Consider the following 22,311-nt stretch of genomic DNA (forward strand, 5'->3'; position numbering starts at 1 on the left):
GAGGGCGGGGGTGTTTGGGTGGAGGGGCTGTCTGAGGAGGGAACCGTTGGCAATGGCCTCCACAGCCGCGCTGCCCTCCCTTCTCTTAGGGAGGGAAAGACCGATCCCTAGATCTTCACTCCGGGGGAGGCTCAACTCTCCACCCAGAATTGCCTGGCTTGTTTGGCTGCCGCATTTGTTTCGGCAGCCCAAAATGGCATCTGGAAACAATGGCACGAAAGATGCTGTCGCTCGCGATGACACGCAAAGGAGGCTTCCGCTCTAATGGCGGGAAAAAGAAATCAACATGTTTTCTGCTGCCGGGAGGTGCCTCGACGCCCAAAATGGCAACCGGAGTGAGCTGGCATGGCAACAAGGAGACCGCCCGACTCAGCAAGGATCGCAGCGGCCGCTCGAAGAACAGAGGGTAAAACTGGCTATTTCTGCACGTGCGTGGCTTGAATCAATAATAGAATCAACGTCCGATCAGCAGGGAGTGCAGCAGCTCTCGGAGAACAAAGGTGATAGAAGCCTGAAGGACAGCAGCGGTCACCAATCCGGCGAGACAGGGAGCCCAGCCGGTTCCTCAATTCATTGAGGAAAAAAAGGGAGGAATCTCTACCCACCCCCCCGAGAAGTCTGAATGGGCTCTAGCTGCAGCACTGAACAGCTAAAGAGAGCTTTCCCTTTGGAGGGAGCTGAAGTCTCAGCAATAGCCCAGGGATCTGGGAAAGAAAGGGACCATCCCCCGAGCCTCCCACAGACTATTTCCCACAGCGCTGTTGAAATGGCTGTGGGTCAGAAGAAGTAGAATCCACGAAAGTAATTAAGCTCTACTACTTGCCTTAGACTGGGAGCCAAATTTGTCATGTCCATTTGGGCTGAAGACCAAGTCAAGACTGGAAGTGGCTTACCCAAGGACGGGTGTGGCAAATTTGGCTGACTTGGTCTAATGCAGTGGTTCGTAACCTGTGGGTCGGAACCCCATTTGGGGTCGAACAACCATTTCACAGGGGTCGCCAAACAACGCAGTCCGCCATTTTTTCCCCCTTTTCCTTAGCTGTGCTACTCCCTTTTATTCTATTGGCTTTTGAAAGCCAATAGAATAGACTCTATTGAATAGAGTCTACCGTAAATGCCAGCGTAAGGCGACTTCCGCGAGCGCTGAAATCGGCGCCAAAGACGGGGGTCGTCTTATACGCCGAGTCGTCTTATACGCCAGAAATACTGGTAGTTTCCGGCGTATAAGACGACGTTCTAGGAATGCGGCCCGGCTATAAAGACAGGGGTCGTCTTATACGCCGGGTCGCCTTGTACACCGGCGTTTACGGTAATTCTATTGGCTTTCAAAAGCCAATAGGAATTGTCCAGGCTGTCTCTGCCCTGTTGAGCCCGCCAAAAGTCCCATTCTGCAAACGGTTCTGCACCAATTGAGTAGTCCTCGACTTACGACCGGTTGAGTAGTCCTCGACTTACGACCGGTTGGGGTTCGCGGCATTAAAAAGGTTGAAAACCACTGGTCTAATGGTCTGAGCTAACCCATTGGTGGATTCTCCATCTCCGGTGCTGGAGAACATTCCTCTGCATTAAAACTTCAACGCGTAATTCTGTACTCATCCACTGACATTCTATTACAAGAAAACCTAGTTTATGTCTGCTGTACAGCAGAAGTGGCCAATAAGCTTTGGAAAACAAGTGAAAGCATATTTTTTATGTTGTAACACAGCACATTTTAAAGAAGAAAGGAAAGTCAACATTGCATTTGTTAAAAAAACACCCACTCTGAAATGAAGGAATATGAATATTTCCCTATTAGAGATGTTAGCCTTTGTAAATCACACTTTTATTTTTGTTGAACTAGACTAACAAAATGATCATTTTGGAAATGTAAACTGTGTTAACTCATTGTAAAGATCTTTCAATACTTGTCTTGAACAATGTGAACTTTGTTTTGCAAAGTGCTATAAAAAAACTTACCAGTGGTGTGAATTCCTGTATGTAAAAAAAATCAAGTAAATATTTACCACAGTTGGTATAATTATTACACTGAATTCACTTATTAAATGCTGATAATGCTTAACACACCAAGTAGCAGTTTTCCCAAAAAAATATTCTCCTTAACATAGTTTTCGGCTTTTTATATAAACCAGAGGAATACCTAGTCTATTTATTCACCTACAAGTGGGAATTTTAAATTTCTGAGAATCAAATGAAAATATTTTTGGATCACTTCAAACTACAACTGGTAGATTATATGTTTGAATGTAATATCCCCCCAATCTATACATACCAGTAACCTGAATAAGACTACATCAGTTTCTCTGACATTTTTTTTACATGTATGAAAGACATTTTTATAGAAAGAAATGTCAATCCTATATTTATTATGAATGCTGAAGGGCTGCAACTTAGGAACATGTAGACAACATATCAACTTTTGAAACCATGGTTTGATTCTTATTTGAACCATCTTAAGGTAGAATATATTAATTTCAAATAATTCTATAATGAAATCATTGAGTATTAAAAAAACCCCTTTTCAATAAATTAGATTGTTGTTCAAAATGCAACATAAATGGATCATAATGTTTTTAACCATTGTTTATGGAATGGACCACAATTAACACTGCAGAATGGTTAATAAATCATAATTGACTTCATAGCTTCGTGTACTCTGTAAACTTGATTCACAAGAAGGATTAAGCTACTTCTGCACTATAATGAGTAAATACAGATAGTCCTCGATTTATAGCTACAATTGGATGGGAATATCTGAAACTCAGCAATGTGGTCTTATGTGAGTCATCTGTGGTTTTACAACTCTTTTTTTTGTAGTTACTAACCAATGCACCGCAGTCATTAAGTGAAATCAGCTTCTCCCATTGGCTTCGCTTGGCAGAAGGTCCCTGGGAAGGTTAAAAATGGCAGTCATGTGACCCTAGATGTATACATCGTAAATGTATGCCAATTGCCAAGCATTCAAATTTTGATATGACTGGAGGGATGCTATGATGGTTGTAAGTGCAAGATATAAGTCACTTTTTTCAAAGCCATCATAAATTTGAATGATCCTAAGTCGAAGACTACCTGTAGAAATAGTCCACAATTTACAACCACTCATTTAACGACCATTTGGACTTGTTTAAGAGCCATGTGATTCACTTCAACTGCAATGATTACCAACAATTGTGGCTAAAAAAATTTGTAAAATCAAGCACCACTCATTTAACAATTGCCTTGTTTAGCAATAGAAATGTTGGTCCCAATTGTGGCTATAAATCGAGGACAACCTGTATTATGTAACTTTTTGAAGCATGCGCCTTGAGAATCTCTTGTTAAAATAAAAAACCCAGTGTTACACCAAGTAAGCTTGGCTCTCTTTGCAAAGATTTTGCAATGTAGGAAACAGAACTCAAATAATATTTTCGTTATTTATATTAACATATACTGTAGTTCACACAACACAATGACAAATGATATAGAACTACAGACTATCATCCACAGTTCACATCTAGTTCCTCCTTTTTTTTTTTGCTTGTAAGACTGAATCAAACTATATACTAAATTTTTATGGGGCACGATGGTTCAGCAGTTAAAGACACTGCTTGTCAGTTGGAAAGCTGACAATCCACGCTTGATACCTAAGCATTGTGTGACAGGGTGAGCTCCAGTTACTTGCCCCAGCTCCTGCTCACCTAGCAGTTCGAAAGCATGCAAATAGGTACTACTGCAGTGGGAAGGTAAGTGTTCCATGTGCCTTGGTGTATAGTCATGCCAGTCACATAACCACAGAAATGTCTTTGGACAATGCTGGCTCCCTCGGATAAGAAATGGAGATAAGCACTGTCCCTAGAGTCAGACACAATTGGACAGAGGAATAATCTCCCTTTACCTATATACTAAATTGAAGTGAATTCAAATGAAATTCTGGATAGAAGGAAAGATTTTTAAGATTAAATCTTGGATTCTATTAAGTTGGTAATTAAGGATTTTTAAAAGTCAGAATCTTATCACAAGACTGAAAAATGTGAATGATGAAAACATATAAGTATCCATAATGAGTGAATATTAGTTTACTTACCATGAGTCTTTGCAATGAGAAGCTCAGGTGCTAAGTAGTCTGGGGTTCCTAAAATACGTTCTCCGTCTATTGGAGCAGCCCCTCTTCGCACACTTTTTGGGGTCCTAAAGGGTGTATCAACATTTCCCTGAGGAGTCTGATGCAAAAAATAAATATTAAATCAGATATAAAGCAAGACAGTTAGAATATATTCATTTCATTTCTTGATTTAAATGATTAGTGGCTGAGATGAGAGCCTAGTTACTTTATCTGCAATGAAGTATATTATTCAATTCCAAAAGTATATTATCTCAAACCAAATGGGTTTTCTTTTATGTCTCTTTTGGTAAATATGGGGCTATAATTTATTATTACTTTTAATTATCCAAGGGATGTCATTGGGAAAGTTGGGCAGATCTTCAGTTCTTTGGGAAAGACTGGAGATGTTTTAAAAATGCAAATGAAATGTCTTAAAAAATAATTATTATGAACCAGATTGTTTTGGGCTGCCAAAAGTCTATGACCTAATTTTGGCTGCATAATTCTGAAGTTTCCTATTCTACTGTAGAAGCAAAAATTTCATTATAATCAGTAAATGGTAACTGGCCATGAAATCCTTAATGCCATCTGCTCACATCTGAAAAGTGCAAGAGGTTTTAAGCTTCAAAGTATACATTCATCATAAAACTAAAACTAGCTTTTATTTATCTATTACTCAGGCTTCTACACTATTGTAATTCATTGACTCTCAGTGGATTATAAAAATCTCAATTCAGTATTAAGGTTAAAAACATAGATATTAGACAAAAGAAATATTGCAAGGTTTTCTCAAAGCCTAAATCAAGCACCCCTAATCTTTCTCCATTTTGGAACCTCAACCACCATAATTTTTAGCCTATACAACTATGAGCTGTACAAGATAGGAACTCTGGGAATTGTAATCCCAGCACAGCTGAGGAGTCCAGATTAGAAAAGGCTGATTGAAATGATGTGTTCAATCTTTCACTTTATTTTGCAATGATGTGTTTTAATAATGCCCTCTATGGACAGGTTTCTATATGCAATTCATGTAAATTCATGAAAATAATGTTTCTATTTGTTATCTTACATCCAGATAAGAACTGTCCCAGTTTTAAAAAGTAAACATGACAAGGCTCAACTACACTTATGTGCTAACATTTTGTCTATTCTTTGTATTCTCAAGTGGCATTGAAGAAATGGAGAAATTTGAATGAACTAAATTACAGTTCCAGTAAAATCAAGATTTAAGTCATGAATAATTTACCCATTGATATCAATAAGAAATAAATTAAATTTACAGAAACCTTTTCTCTAGATTTACTGAAGTTACATCCTCTAAAAGCGGGTGTGTTGCCAACATACAAACCATTTTCAGAATAACATTTGTGACTTTTTAAGCAACTTAAACATGAAAAAGCCTAAAGTTTGTATTTGTGCTACAGAAGTTCTATAATATAATTTTATCTAAATACAGCAGAAGAGTCCTATCGCTGCATTTCACTAAGATCCAAGGCTTCCAAAGAAAATTCATATAATGGTAAATTTATAAAATTATAACTAAGTAATAGAATGAAAGTACAATGGAATGCATCAGTGACCTTGAAGAAAGTGGAGAAGAGACACTGCCTAGGAAACAATCAGACGAGAGGAGTAGGAGCCTGCAGTTGCTTAATGGTCAGAGAAAGTAACTCAAAGATAGATAAAAAGGTTAAAAGAGGGTGGGAAAATGTGTACTTTCAGACCTGTAAGGCTCTATTAAAGTAGCCTTATGATATAATAGATTTAGTTCATTACCAGGGAAGGCCAATAGAAAGAAACCTTGAAGATCCAAGAAACATGGAACTAAAGTTAAGAGTTGCCCATCATAACTACCTAGGAAAATGTCATGAAAGTTCTTGTCAACAGAGGGATTTTTGCCATATAAACCAGTAGGATCTAAGGTAACTCTTTACTATATATAGAAATGTCCTATAATGCCATATTGCATGTTCAGTACCTACCTGATATATCCTGTAGGGTGTTCCTTTTTGTGCAGGTGTAATGGTCATTGGATAAGAACCACTGCAGGCAGAGATATTCATTCCTTCTACAGATACCATACTGATTTTTGAAGGCTCAGTCATATTAGACGTATTGATAGAACTATTGTAACTTCGGAAGGCAACAATATTTTTTTTAAGTACTTTTAGCATGTCCATTGGTGAAGAATGAACACTGGTGTGCTTTTCTGTAATGTATTTCAAACTCTTATCTTGATTGCGATCCAAGTATTTGCTCTCCTGGACAGGGAGCATTGGCTCATCTCTGGTTTCCCGTCTGGAGCAGCAAGGTAATGTTAACATAGCTTCTGATTTTGATTCCTCAAGGGGGATGTCTTTAATGCTCCCATTTAAGCTAAATGTGTGTTTTTCTAAATGGTTCTCTGTAGCAGAGATCTCTGGAAGGGATAAATCAGAGTCCATGCTCATGCTTGCTAAAGGCTTTTCATCATCAATGCTTACAAAACTGAAGTTCATGTGTTTTCCATCCTTTTCACAATCTGCATTTAGTTCATTCATAAGATTCTTAGCTATTAATGGGGTGTCTAATTTGCTCCCTTTATTTTCTTCCAAACAATTTGAATCCTTTGTTTGACTTTCCTTTGGGCAGCTCTCTTGCATGCACCCTTCAAGTTTTAAGTAACAGATTTCAGCTGTCAAACCTGTGCTTTGCTTTTCTGGGATCTCAATAATTTTACAACCACGCTTATATTCACTATTATTTTTTTTCACAAGGATATGTTCTTGAGAAGGGCTAGTGTCAACTAATTCAAAGCATCTTTTGATTCCAGTCTTCTTCAGCACTGGTCTCTCCTCTTCTTTCTTGAGATTATCCAAGCCCAGATGGGAAAAGTGATAGTTGGGTTTTGCTACCTCCTTGAATTGAGCAGAATTATCTGTACAAAGCTTTTCTTCCCATTCTTTGTATTCTGAGAGACATTTTCTGACTAGGTCTTTCACATCACAAATTTTTACAGAAATATCTGATGAGTCACAGTGTTCACTCCTTCCATTATGCCTGTCTGCAGAGTCATTACTACTAATAGGAGAGATAGCAGTTTCTAGCAAGTTTTGCTTTAAGACTTCACTATTGTTGACAAATGGCATATCTGTAGGTTCATGTTTCTCCATTGCATTAATTTGACCTGCTGCAGGGCAGAAATTGTCTTCTTCCTGAAAACAAAGTAGTTTTAAGCTAAGCAGACAAACATTACTCAAATCCAGCCTAAACTAATTACACACATGGAACAACTAAACTTGAAACAAAATTAGAATGAAACAAATAATATATAAATCTAAAAAGCATTAAAAGTATAGTTTAGCACCTTAGCTGAAAGAGACAAGTCTTTGTTTCTGAGAACAGATCTCTCTACATTTCTGATTCTGAGCAGAATATAGTCTGTCTGCCATGTTTCAGATGGAAAAGGCTTCTAATTCTGATTGAAACTGAATGGAAAGCAAGTCCCTAATCATAGCTACTTCTTAGTCTAATTTCACATCCAATCACAAAACTATCGCCATGGTGGTTGATATATAATGCTTATTACTATTAACTTATCTTGTGTTAATACTGAACTAAAAATAAAATGGCATATTAGTACCATATATGCCGGCGTATAAGACGACTTCCGGAAGTGCTAAACTTGGCGCCAAAGACGGGGGTCGTCTTATACGCCGAGTCGTCTTATACGCCGGAAATACTGGTAGTTTCCGGCGTATAAGACGACACTCTAGGAATGCGGCTCGGCGACAAAGACGGGGTCGTCTTATACGCCGTGTCGCCTAATACGCCGGCATATACGGTAGATATACGAGAAGCCTATTACTTTGAATTTTACTATGGTGATACACTTTTCTTTCCCTACTCCAGAAATAAATTATTTTTTGTTTTTATATTCACATTCTACTTAGAGGACCTTGCTTTGAATCAACGTTTAGGTATAGAAACTCACTGGTTACAAAGGGACAGTCTCTTGTTTCTCACATGCCATCCAATCATACAAGCCAGTATTTATTTGCATATTAAGTCATGAAATGTATAATAAAGTGTTTTAATTTCCCATCTTCATAGGAATAAAACTGAAGACTAGAGTATTATAAATAATATCCTGAGCACCTGGGAAAAAGATAAATATAAATCTAACAAATAAATAAACGATTGAATTAGAAGACAGAATCACCATAAGATCCAGATACTATTTGAAAGCAGAGCATGTTTTGCTAACTTTGGAGGAGTTTCTGTTTCTATAGGCATGTTATCTACTAACTAATGTAGGAATGGAATGTGTTGAGGGGACATACAAGCAGAAGATGGGCATGTGAACCCAGAATTGCTATCCATGACTTGAACCAACTTTTAGAAAATGTGGATTCCTATTCTTTGTAACATAATAGGAAGGAGTGATCTCCTAAAAACATAGAAAACAGAATAACTAATAATTCTATCTCTTAATCAGAATATGCTATCCATTTCTTGCAAGGTTATCCTATTTGAAAAAAACAAAATTTAAAAGCCTTTAAATGTTGTCCTGTACCAGCACAGAATTATTCAGGTTAAGAAGAAGCAAATTCTTAGAAAAAAACAGTCCTAACCTGGATGTCTTTTTCCCACCTGGGGCTGCTGCAGCACTCTGATTCCATACTAGACAGCTGGGTCCGGGAATGGCTACTGGCACTAGATGTTCCACACCTTCTTCTGGACTGAAGCAGAGTCGGTGTTAAACTCCTTATGGGCATTCCAGGCATAACAGCTGAAGAATCAAGACCTTCAAAAGGAATAGGCAATTTTTGTCTGTTTACTAAAACAATGACTTACAGCAAATTTTCAACTGAACCATTCAACTGAACCATAAAGTAAAATTGTTCAAGTAAATAATGTAAAATGTATTTCTTTTAAATAGATATTTATCTCCTGTCTTCATAATTCTTTTTAAGTGTAATTTATATTTTAATCTATTTTATTTTGAATTTGTTCAATTAAAAGAACTTTCTGGAAGTTTAGAAAAGGTGCTAAAAGTATAAAAGGAAGGAAAACACTGACATAAATTTACATTCATATAGAAAGACTATAATACAAGTAGTTATATATCTCATAAACCACAGCAACACAATTTTCTAACTTAAATTGTCATGGATTCACTCTAAAGGAGCATAACACTAAGAAGAACCAAGTTTATTGCAATTGTTTTTTTTTCTTGTAAAAAGTTTTTATTTTCAATTTTTCATTACATTCATAGAAAGCACTTCAGATAAAGAATAAAATAAATTTATACACACAACTTTCGGTATTGCTCACCCATTTCTCACCAAACCGCATCCACCCTCTAACCTCTTCTTTCACTTCCCTCTTTCTCCCTCTTCTTCCTCACTCTCCCCCTCTCCTCAGCCTTCCTATTTACTTCTCCCCTTCCTCCTATCTTCTCATTCCCCGAGCAATTCCTCTCTCCAAATTGAAACATCAATATTATATACAATAAAACTATTTCTACTTATCTGACCTATTTAACCTCCAACCCATCCTCCCCCTACCCCCCTCTCCCCCCGACTTCCCAGAGCCAAGTACAGGGTTATACAAACATATTAAACATAATCTATTTAAGTTTACTAATTATACAATAACCAAAATCATACTAACTCTTAACTCTCTTCAAACTTTAACATCATAATTTTATAAACAAATTCATTACTCATAAAATAAATGAAATTTTGTAGTACCATATTTCTTCTGAACATATTCTATCTATCTTCTCCATACAATAACATATCTCTCTTGTGAATGATCCTTTAAATAAGCAGAAATTTTAGCCATTTCTGCTAAATTAGAAACCTTAAATACCCATTCTTCTAAAGGCAGAGAATCTTTCTTCCAATATTGACCCACCAATAAACTTGCTGCTGTTATTAAATTCAACATTAAAATAGTTTCTTTAGCATCAAAATCCACAAAAATACCCAAAAGAAATAATTGGGGAGTAAACTTAATCTTCCTCTTAAAAACCTTTTGAATGTTCCACCAAATCATAATCCAAAAGGCTTTAATATTTTTACAAGTCCACCAAACATGAAAATAAGTTGCATCCAAGCTACCACATCTCCAACATTTAGATTGCAGGTTCGGGTACATACAAGACAACTTTTTAGGATCCAGATGCCATCTATAAAACATTTTTTAAAAATTTTCCCTCAAATTTTGAGCCTGCGTAAATTTAACATTTCTAATCCAAATTAACTCCCATAAATCCAATAAAATCGGATTCTGAGCCCATTTAATCATACAATCTTTTACTAACTCTGTTTCCGAATCCAATTTTATTAACTCATTGTAAATTCTTTTAATATGAGCATATTTCTGATTTTTAATCTGAAATACCAAATTTTCATCTGCTAAAGTAATTCCCACTTTCTTATCTAAGGTCCACCTTTCCACTATTTGCAAATATTGAAACCATGATTGTAAAATATTTTCTTGCCTTAACAAACCTGAAGACTTTAGTTGTCAATCAGTACCCGACCAAATAAATAATTCTTTAGACGAAATATTATCAAAATTCCCTTAGAAACTGCCTGAATTGCTTATCCAGAAATCCCCCAAATAGGTATTTTATAATTTAACTTATAATAATACTTCTTCCAGACTCAAAGTAAAGCATTTCTTAAAATGTGTGACTTAAAAACCAGATCTACTTTCTTATCAAAAATTAAATATGCATGCCAACCATATAATAAATCCCAACCTTCAAGAGCAAGAATATTTTTATTTGTTAAATTAAGCCAATCACTTACTAAAGTTAAAGTGGCCGCATCATAATATAATTTCAAGTTAAGTGCTTTAAGTCCATCTCTTTCTCGAGTGTCTTGTAAAATCTTAAACTTTACCCTTGATTTCTTCCCACCCCAGATAAATTTATTGATACCCAATTGTTGTATATATGCTTCACAAGAAAGATGGGCAATGGAACAATGGAAAAACAAAGATTTTTACAGAGGGTAAGGATTGCAAGACAAGAAATCCTAGGAAATTGGATTTGCCTGCCAATTTGGGGAAGCTATGTAGCAGGGCAGAGTTGATAGCAAAATGGGCCTTTCAGGAGGACAGCAGAGTTGAAGAAGTTTATTGTTAAAGGAGGTAGAATGTTAAGCTCATCAACTGATGGGGGCTGAAACTAAGATGATCAAAGGCCTGGAGATTAAAACATGCGAAGAACGGCTGCAGGACTTGGGTTTGGCTAGTCTAAAGAAAAGAAGAAATAGGGGAGACTTGATAGCAGTATTCCGGTATTTGAGGAGCTGCCACAAAGAAGGGCTCATGTTATTCACCAAAGCATCAGAGAGGATGACAAGAAACAATGATTGGAAACTGATCAAAGAAAGAAGCAACCTGGAATTAAGGAGAAACTTCCTGACAGTGAGCAATTAACTAGCGGAATAGCTTGCCTCCAGAAATTGTGGGTGCTCCATCACTGGAAATTTTAAAAAGCGCTAGACAGTCACTTCTCTCAGATGGTATAGGTCAGTGACGGAGAACCTTTTGGAGACCGAGTGCCCCAAAACCACCCCACCCCCTGCCGGGTCACCCACCACCTCCATGTCCCACTGCAGATTACCCAGGAGGCCCTGCAGCATCATGGCAACCACGTCCTTTGCCCATGCCTCGCAGCATCATCTGCGCGCAATGGGGCACGAGGCTAGAGTCTTGTCCCTGCTGCCCGGCTGTCATGTCCTTGGCTGCGTTGCTCCACACAGGCTGCGCCCAGGGACGACTCTCCAGGGGGGCTGCTGGTGAGGAGGGGGCTATGGGAGAGGCGGGGCTGGGACGACGGCACATATGCCCACAGAGAGGGCTCTGAGTGCCACCTCTGGCACATGTGCCATAGGTTCGCCACCACTAGTATAGGTTCTCCTGCTTGAGCAAGGGGCTGGACTAAAAGACCTCCAAGGTCCCTTCCAGCTCTCTTCTATTCTAAGGTGTTTCTTTATTTGCAATTTTATAGTCGCCATAGGGCTATTTTGTGAGGAGGCTTCTTTTCTTTGCCTTAGATAGGATTGCAGGAGGCTTTGTTTGGAGGGAGGGAGAGAAAATTTGGGACTGATGGGATTACGCCCAATCCCCAGTCCATGGACCAGTACTGGTCTGTGGCATACCAGCAACTGGTCTGCATAAACAAGCAAAGCCATATCTGCGGGATGCAGGCAGCACACAAAACAATGCATCTTCTGGTTCACAAAAAAACTCTCTCCATGGAACCGGTCGCTGGTGCCCAAAAGTTGGGGGCCTCTGAATTAGGCAAAGTAATGAGTAGGGCTTTGATCTTTGTCATATTTAAAAGGGGTTGTGGGGAAAAGTGCAGTCTCCATTTTGTTTGTTACATTTATTTTCTCCATTGCAATACCAATAAAATAGCATAGAATCATTCAGGAATTAATTGCTCAGAGTTTAAAGCACTCAGAAGTGAAATGTCATCAAGATGAACAATGGATACGCCTATTTTGGATAAAATTCCAATAATAGGGCACCACTTCAATGGTCCTTTCCACACAAATTAATCTCTTTAAAAGGATAGGATCACAACTGGTTTGAAAGAGCCATGTAATAATAATAATAATAATAATAGTAATAATAAAGTTGGAAGGGACCTTGGAGGTCATCTAGTCCAACCCCCTGCTCAGGCAGGAAACGCTACACCATTTCGGACAAATGGCTGTCCAGTTTCTTTTTAAAAACTTCCAGTGTTGGAGCATTCACCGCTTCTGGAGGCAGGTTGTTCCACTGGTTAATTGTTCTAACTGTCAGGAAGTTTCTCCTTAGTTCTAGGTTGCTTCTCTCCTTGATTAGTTTCCACCCGTTGCTTCTTGTCCTGCCTTCAGGCGCTTTGGAAAATAGCTTGACTCCCTCTTCTTTGTGGCAGCCCTTGAGATATTGGAATACTGCTATCATGTCCCCCTTCGTCCTTCTCTTCGTTAAACTAGACATACCCAATTCCAGCACCCATTCCTTATATGCTTTAGCTTCCAGTTCCCTGATCACCTTTGTTGCTCTTCTCTGTACTCTTTCTAGAGTTTAAACACTTTTTTACATCGCGGTGACCAAAACTGGATGCAGTATTCCAAGTGTGGCCTTACCAAGGTATTGTAAAATGGTATTTATACTTCACATGATCTTGATTCTATCCCTCTGTTAATGCAGCCTAGCACTGCGTTGGCCTTTTTGGCAGCTGCAGCACACTGCTGGCTCATATTTAAGTGATTGTCCACTAGGGCTCCGAGGTCCCTCTCACAGTTACTACTATTGAGCAAGGTACCCCCTATACCAGTGGTTTTGAACCTTTTTAATGCCGCGACCCCCAATCGGTCGTAAGTCAAGGACTACTCAACCAGTCGTAAGTCGAGGACTACTCAACTGGTGCAGCACCGTTTGCAGAATGGGTCTTTTGGCGGGCTCAGCAGGGCAGAGACAGCCTGGACAATTCCTATTGGCTTTTGAAAGCCAATAGAATTAGACTCTATTCAAGAGAGTCTATTCTATTGGCTTTCAAAAGCCGATAGAATAAAAGAGAGTACACAGTTAAGGAAAAGGGGAAAAAAATGGCGGACTGCATTGTTTGGCGACCCCCGTGAAATGGTCGTTTGATCCCAAATGGGGTCCCGACCCACAGGTTGAGAACCATTGCCCTATACTATACCTGTACATTTGGTTTTTCTTGCCTAAATGTAGAACCTTGCTTTTTTCAACACTGAATTTCATTTTGTTAGATAGTGCCCAGTGGTCAAGCCTGTCCAGATCCTTCTGTATCTTAAGCCTGTCATGAACAGCCCTCTCTCAACAGAAGGGGAGGGATATGACGCCACCTATCTCCTATTTAAACACAGTCCTTTCAGCAGCTCCAAGAAGGTTCCACACTCATTTGCACTATTCAGGTGACCTTAAGGACACAGATAAATTTCCAAGTGGCTTCAATGACTCACAGAATCAGTGCTAACGATCAGATGACTGCAAGGATTGTAAATCCTTCCATCCTCCACCATTCAGTCACAACTGAAAAACTTCTTGGATGAGAAGCAAAACATTTTCAAAGAAAAACAAGTTCAGTTGCCTTTTAAAAAACCATCTTTGGGACATCCATGACCTGGATGACTGAGAATCTCCATAGATGATAGGATCAAATCCTTCCAATTAGATACTTACATGCTCTTAGGAGCTTACTTGATGCCATAGGGTAATCTTTGTAGCTTATAGATAGAGGAGAAGCGAATTCTCGAGACAGCTGAGGTATATCTGCAGAAACAGGGCTTGGACTCTGCACAGGCCCTTTCCCTCCAACTGGAGTATACTGTCAAAATAAACATATATTTTTCAGTAGATAGACATATTGAAATTTATCAAGGGTATGGCAATTTATAATTTCTGAATGCAAACATATGCTTCAGTATCTGAATTTTTGTGATATAGATGATAGACAGAATCTCAAGCTTTCCCCCAAAATAAAGCCTTACATTAACACTTTAAATGTAAGTGTTAGGCATGTGAATGACAAGCTTAAAGAAGTTTCTTTCAATGCACAGAGACTACCGTATATGCCGGCGTATTAGGCGACCCGGGGTATAAGACGACCCCCGTCTTTATAGCCGGGCCGCATTCCTAGAACGTCGTCTTATACGCCGGAAACTACCAGTATTTCCGGCGTATAAGATGACTCGGCGTATAAGACGACCCCCGTCTTTGGCGCCGATTTCAGCGCTCGCGGAAGTCATCTTATACGCCGGCATTTACGGTAAATCAGCCAAAATGCCAGGATTTATTAATTATTCAAATGACTAAAAACCACCTCATGTAATTTAGTAGAATTTCTTTGTATTCTCCCACTTAGTATCTTTATTGCTATTTCATTGGGCCCTAGTCAGATTTTTTTAGACTTAAATATTTCATTATGTAATCTCCAGCTATATTAGGAGTTTGATCTTAATTCTTGTAAGAAGATAGAAATGTTAGCTGACAATCTTACATTTATAAATTTTTATATTGTATATTATGTAGTAAAGAATACAGTATAAATATATTATTTTGAACACTTACAAAACCAAAAGAGCTGATAAGAGATAATACTTGTCCAGGAGTACGAGAATAGTCTTGCTTAGGCTTAGACATTGATGGTGTAGTGAGAATATCTATCATATTTATTTCTGAAAAAAAGTATGATTAGGCTCTATATGATATTTATAAAAGTGCAATCAATAATAACATTGTAATTGGACATGTAAATTTACACTACATATTAAAAAAATATTTGGCAACAATTCTGATATATAAATATATCAAGTTGTGTAGGGCTTACCTCTATTCAAAGTAACTCTGGACAGTCCAAAGTCTGTCAATTTAATGTGACCCTCATTAGATATCAGCATATTGTCTGGTTTTAAATCTCTAGTAATAAAAAAAATATTTATAGGCTACCTTTATTACTTTTACAAATAACTCAAGCCAGCAAACATATCCAACACATCTTTTTCCTCTTAAATTCCCCACAACAATAATTTTTTGAGGTGAGTTGGGTGAGAGCGAATGACTATCCAAAAAAACTCAGTTGGCTTTTGTGATTACGGCAGGACTAGAACTCAAGTTTTCTGCTTTCTAGCTTCAGGCTTAACCTGGAGGCCAAACTGGCTCTAATAAATGAAATAATTATATATTCTTCTTCTTGTGCCATATCCGTTATCAGATATTGGCGATCATGTTGGCAATCCTATTTTTATCAGCAGCCGCACGAAAAAGTGCTACACTTCGCCAAATTGATAATCACCCACTATCCATTCTAGTACATTGAGGAGAGACTATATTGGGGAATAATGTAATGATTTAAAGACATTAATCAATGTTCTGCTCTCAGATAAATTTTATACAACATAATTATTGTTCCTAGATATCAATGCTGGCTCAGAATAATAACGTTAAATGATTATAAACAAATAAAGTGAACCTGTTTACTAAGTATACATGTAGAGGACATAAATGTTGTTGGTTCAGTAGAAAACAGGTTTTCTGTGCCAGCAATATTCCTATAGTTAATTATTATCAAAGCAGTCAGAATAAATCTTCTTAGAATGGTTTACTTCTTATGTAGTGTATATTCCATAATTCTATATTTCAGAGATGGCACTAATTTCCATTTTCTCCTGAAATTATATTTCTAATTACTTAAGATAAAAAGTGCTCCAAACTTTTGAAATTGATCCAAATCCATTAAACTTGAATCTTAAAGCAGCAGGTCTACTACAAAGGTAATTATGGGTGATGAGTTAAGTTTCAGCCTTTTAAAATGTGTGTAACTTTAATGGCCTATTTGAAAATGTTTAATCTTACATCATATGTAAATCCAGCATAGCATGATTTTACCTATGGATTATTCCATGCCTGTGAAGGTAATCAAGAGCCAGTGCTACTTCAGAAATATACTTTACTGCCATTTCTTCATCAAAGTAACCACATATATGAAGAAGAGATTTAACATCTCCGCCAATAAGATATTCCATTACCTGCCAAAGAAAAATACCTTTGTAAAATTTAAGAGCAGAGATAGGCAATCTATGGCTGACATAAATCCTTCAATTTTTTGTATAACCTGCTAAACTCCAGAGGCAATACTGAGAATAATTATACTAGCAGATGTGATCTTATAACCTCTGAACCATATCTTTCAAAGAGCCTTGAGCATAGAGGAACTATTGTAGGATCAGAAAAGAGCTGATGTAATTCCAATTTTCAAAAAAGGGGGAAAAATGGATCCAGAAAACTATAGATCATCAAATCAACTTGATATCAATACCTGGAAAAATTCTGGAAAAGATAATTAAGCAACAGATCTGCAAACGTTTAGAAACAAGTAAAGGTATAAGTGATTAAATTAGTGGATCAGCAAAATGCTGTGGATATGGTATACCTGGACTTTAGTAGGGCATTTGACAAAGTAGACCACAACCTACTTCTTAATATAGGATAGACAATATCACCACCAGATGGATTCATAATTAATTAATCACACTCAATGTGTACTCCTCAACAAAATTATATCTGTACGGAGGGAAGCATGCAGTGGGGTACAATCACTTAAATATGAGCTGGCAGTTTGTTGCAGCTGCCAAAAAAGTCAATGCAGTCCAAGGCTGCATCAACAGTAAGTGAAGTGTTAGTACTGCTTTATACTGCTTTAGTAAGACCACATTTGGAATACTACATCTAGAAAGAATGCAGAGAAGAGCAACTAAGATGATTAGGGAGCTGGATGCTGAAATATACAATGAACCACTGCAGGAACTAAGTATGTCTAGGGGAGGTATAATAGCAGTCTTCCAATAATTAGGGGCTGTCACAGACAGTAGTATTCGCCAAAGCACCTGAGGGCAGGACAAGAAGTAGCAGATGAAACCTATAAATGAGAACTAAGGAGAAATTTTCTGACAGTGAAAACCATTTATTAGGGGAACCACTTGCCTCCAGAAGCTGTGGGTGCTCTATCACTGGAATTTTTAAGAAGAGATTGGACACCATTTGTACAGAATGATGTAAGGTCTCTGCTTGAGTGGATAGTTGGACTAGGCCTGTAAGGTTCTTCCCAATTCTTTTATTTTATTAATAATGCTTTTTCTATCATGTTAAGTGTTATTGGCATTCTTAGGTCTAAACAGTTAAATAATCTTTAAAACTCAAAAGCTGGGCAAAACCAGAAAAATCATAGTTCTATGTCTGAGATGTTCTTATCTGTTTTTTTCCCATGTCAGAAGCACTGAAATGATTTGGTGAAATAGCCTTATTTATTATGGATTATCATTCACTGTGGTTTTACAATACAATTTATTTCAGATTACTCCATCCAGTTCCTTTCCTTATGTATTATGGTTACAACTCATCTGAGTTAGAATTACCCCGTAAATGCCAGCGTACAAGGCGACCCGGCCTATAAGACGACCCCCGCCTTTATAGCCGGGCCGCATTCCTAGAACGTCATCTTATATGCCGGAAACTACCAGTATTTCCGGCGTATAAGACGACTCGGTGTATAAGACGACCTCTGTCTTTGGCGCCGATTTCAGCGCTCGCGGAAGTCGCCTTATACGCCGGCATTTACGGTATCTGAATTAAAACTCATACAAACTGAGGAAGGAAAAATGATAACGTTCATATATTTAACACAGTAAAGTTCATTTATTTTCAGGAGTGATCTACTCATGGGAAAGACAACAAAAGGCTAAATTAGAATGTGATACAGGCAAAAACAGATATTCAGTAAAATTATAGCTCAAAAATATTGGTTTAAGATTGGAACTGAAGTTGGTGTTCAAACAGCAGGTGATAGGGACACTGGAAAGTACTATAAAATAAACAATAGGTTGAAACAACAGCTAAACTACACTTAAAAGAAACAAGGTTTGCCAAGACAATGCGGGTGGATTACTCACCAAGTAGACGTTGTTGGCAGATTGAAGTGAATAGAATAAGTGTACTATGAAAGGACTTTTACTGAGAGCCAAGGCATCTCTTTCTGCCTGTACCTGATGGGCCATATTTTTATTGATCAGATCAGCCTTTTTCACCACCTGTAAAAACAATTATGCCTTTGGTGATATATGCATCATATTTCTCCACTGCAGAAAAATGTTACTTTTCTTTATGCCTATAATTCATAAATGCTCCATATTAAGGATTTTTGTGGAATGTTCTATGCATTTAATGCCAAATAAATTCTCACAATGCATACTTTAATTATTGTACTATATATCATTTAGGCTGGATATCTTAAGCCTTTGGTGTACTTTCAATCAAAATCTGTGATACCTCACTTAGGCCATTAAAAAGTAGGAATTAAACTGAATTAGAAAACCGATTTTACTCAATTACCTAGAATGATTAGGCTTTTATACCATGGTTCATTTACCTGCCACTGGGTACTTTTTCTAATAATGAAGTTTGCTAACTTGGTCTAGACCAGGGCTTTTCAACCTTTTCACAGACTGTACCACTTTTAGGACATGACAATATTTGAGTATCACCAGTGCTTAGCAAGGTGTCAAAAACTTGATGACTGAAAAAAAGGGGCGGGATTTTGGGTTTTACTGGTTAGATTCATTTGTTGTTATAGAAATGGCTAGTTTATACTATTATGGAAAAGTAAAAAGTTGAGGTTCGAGGTTAAGGCTTAATTCTACTGCAACAGAGGAAGTTGGAAGTCAATGCCTTTTCTTTTCCCCTTTCCCCTCTCACTTTTTCCCCCTTCTTCCTCCCCACTGTGTCCTACTATTTGCTTCTGTATTTTATTCCATAATCTAATAAAATGTTATAAACTGTAAAAAAAAAAAAAAAGGAAAAAAGTACTGGTTTAAATTTCTTCAGTGGCGGTTCCTTTGCTCTCAGGCCACGGGGAGGACCCCTGGCGGTGCAGACTGCCCAGAGCAGTGGAGGGCAAGCACCCAGCTCAGGACAGCCTTCCCCAAGGGCCCCCCGGCTGTGCTTACCTTCTCCTCCAGGCTGCTGCTGCTGCTTGGCTCATTCTCCGTGGCCAGGTTGTTCACGTTGTGTTGGGAGGGCAAAATGTGTGGGTTAGAAGGAGGCCCAATCCCTTTCCATGCAAGGAAACCAGCTTTATAACCAAAGCATCCTCAGCGATAGAATGGGAGACCACAAGGCGAGTCAGGAGGGGGGACAAGGGGATGGCAAAAGGGTAGCAGGGCTGGTCGTGACAGGACTATGGCAGGACTTCCCTCAGACCCTGCCTCTCTCTCATTATAATCTTCTTTCCTTCCCTCCCTCTCCCTTTTCTTCTTTTTCCTTCCCTCTTCATGCTCTTTTCCTTTTTCTTCCTTCCCCTCTTTCCTTCTTTTTCCTTCCTTGCTCTCTTCCCCTCTTTCCTTCTTTTTCTTTCCTCTTTCTCTTTATTCTTTCCTATCCCTTCTTGGATGCTCAATGCAAAAGGGGAAACATTTCTTGATGCCTTCTTGCCTTGTGATCAAATGCCACTTTTGCTAGTAGTTTGTGGCCACTTAAAAGATTGAGAACAAACCAGGCTCAGTTTATCCCATGGTTGCATTTAGTGGGGGCATCCACAGACAATAGTACAGCAAAACTGTCAAAATGGTGGCTGTGATAGTTGATCAGAGCTCCTTCGTTTTTTATGTGCAACAGCTTTAGGAGCAGAGGTAGCTTAGTTGCTTTTCTATTAATACATAATTCTTAAAAGGGCTCTATTGTAGGAAGCCTGTCTTGGTCTAATTCAGACTGGAAATATAGCAGAGGAAAGTATTTTTCCCCACTCTGCTTTGTCCTATTTTCCCCACTGGAAATGGTTGTTAGCAACACACAAGGAGGGGGTACTTTCCTAAGAGCTCACAATTCAAAAATACCAGTGTTAACTTGGATTGTCAACAAAGTTCTGTCTGACAAAATAGAACACAAAATTGCTTTCACCTTTGAACAGGGGCATTTTCAACCAAATTGCCTCTCCTTCCTCCCTCCCTGGCTGACTCCTTCCTTCCTCTTTTTTTTTAAAAAAACTGCCAGAGGCTCTGGGCAGAGGTGGTAACAGGCAGACAGCAGTGGGCAGAGGCTTCACATTTTGACCCCTCCCTGTCTTTGCCTCTGCGTGACTCTCAACTCACCTCTCCCAGACCTGTGCATGTATTTGTGTGTGTGCATGGGTGGGTGGGTGGGTGGATGGGGTCTCATCCCTTGCAACCCCATGTCCTCAACAGAGACCTTCTGCAATGGCAGGCTGCAAATTAATGAAAGTTGGGTTTTTTTGGAATACTTGTTTTTCTCAACATGTCGCCGATTGCATTGCGCCCTGCCTCCCTCAGCTCCCACCCCCAGCCCCGTGGAAGGCTGCAAGAAGCTCCCATTGCAGTTTCTCTTACCTCTCCCATTCTTTTCATCCCCAATGGCACAATGTGGGGCTACAAGAGACGAGACCCCCCCAAGCATGCACATACCCACAAACAAACACATGCACAGGTCTGAGAGAGATGAGCTGAGAGCCACGCAAAGACACCAGGAAAGGGGTCAAAATGGGAAGCCTCCTGCCTGGAGCCTCTGGCAGCTAAAAAACAAAACAAAACTGAGAAGCATTCAGAAGGCAGTCACTTTCCCAGCTCCCTCTCTCTCTCCTTGCTTCTCTTTCTTTCCTCCATGCTCAAGAAGGGATGACAGGAGGGGGAGAGATTGCCATCGCTGCCAGTGGCCATGCTGCCGCCAGCCATCGCTATCCCACGTAGACAGGTGCAGTCCTGGTGAAAGGGAAGCCTGGTGGCTGCGAGACTAGGTCAGCAAACGGGCATGGCGCTGATCTACTGATGGGGGCCATCAAAGCCAGAATGCACTCAGCCTTAGATCCACAGGGCAGCTCTGGAGCCAGCAAATCCTTCCCCCCAATGGTCAGCAGGGATGTCAGGTACTCACCACCTCCTATTCATGTTCCTAGAGGGTGGGGTGGGGGCAGCCCCTCACTGGTTCTTTCCCACCAAAACCTCCTTTTATATCCTCTCCTCTTCCCCCCCCCCCATCCTCCTCCTTTTCTCTTCAGGACACTTCCAGCTTCCGAACGCACCGATTAGCTGGAGCCTGGTGCTGATCCTGGGGTTCTGCCAAGCCCCAGACAGCTCCGGCTGTCTCTCCCTTGGGCTTGTGTGGCAGTGCCCCCACTTCAGCTCATTCCTCTCCGCCCACTACCACTTCTCTAGGACAGTTGCATACCACCTGCCAAGTGCCAAAGTACCACCGGTAGTACATGTACCACTGGTTGAAAAGCCCTGATCTAGACTCTAGACGATCAAAATATTTAAGGGAGTCAATGTTTTAAAAAGCAAATTGGAAGGATTGAGCACCTATAAACAGGCACGAGATGACATAATTTTCAAAACAGAAGCAACATTTGAGTCTTTATCCACTGCCAGTTGTCTCCCACACTATCTTCTTTAAGATTCTACAAATTAAGTAGACATCGGCAGCAGTTAGGTTAGGGGTGGAAGAAGCAATGCCAGAAAAAGGAAAGATCCATATTCCAGGCGCACATTTTTCGACGGTAAATCGTCCCCTCCTGACAATTGCTCTGCGACTTTTAATTCAGTTCCATTGCCATTTGTCTAAGTTGTCAGTGAAGCCTACGACCAATCAAAATTAAAGCGAACTTTCGGGCTACCATTTTTAACTGTATTCCGCAACAATTGCTTAGAAGA

The 22,311-nt window shown here is 39.2% G+C and overlaps 1 protein-coding gene across 3 annotated transcripts in view; it reads right to left on the reverse strand.

Annotated features, from left to right (window-relative positions):
* The window catches only part of MASTL (microtubule associated serine/threonine kinase like), a 36,428-nt gene that overhangs the window by 13,679 nt on the left and 438 nt on the right, over positions 1–22,311 (reverse strand). Inside the window, exons 1-10 of one of the 3 annotated variants that reach the window (XM_039357706.1) lie at positions 19,600–19,935; positions 18,547–18,684; positions 16,487–16,626; positions 15,429–15,517; positions 15,170–15,276; positions 14,282–14,426; positions 8,692–8,864; positions 6,061–7,272; positions 4,061–4,196; positions 1,957–1,971 (exon numbers count right to left, since the gene is read on the reverse strand). In XM_039357706.1, the coding sequence (XP_039213640.1) occupies positions 1,957–1,971; positions 4,061–4,196; positions 6,061–7,272; positions 8,692–8,864; positions 14,282–14,426; positions 15,170–15,276; positions 15,429–15,517; positions 16,487–16,626; positions 18,547–18,651 (2,122 nt within the window). In that variant the 5' untranslated portion in view covers positions 18,652–18,684; positions 19,600–19,935. Of the gene's footprint in view, positions 1–1,956; positions 1,972–4,060; positions 4,197–6,060; positions 7,273–8,691; positions 8,865–14,281; positions 14,427–15,169; positions 15,277–15,428; positions 15,518–16,486; positions 16,627–18,546; positions 18,685–19,599; positions 19,936–22,311 lie in introns of those variants that run through there. The other 2 variants (XM_039357704.1, XM_039357705.1) reach the window with 2 other exon arrangements.

This window comes from Crotalus tigris, unplaced genomic scaffold (genome assembly GCF_016545835.1).
Source record: "Crotalus tigris isolate CLP2741 ecotype Arizona unplaced genomic scaffold, ASM1654583v1 scf7180000018940.2059657, whole genome shotgun sequence".
Classification (NCBI taxonomy): Eukaryota; Metazoa; Chordata; class Lepidosauria; order Squamata; family Viperidae; genus Crotalus; species Crotalus tigris.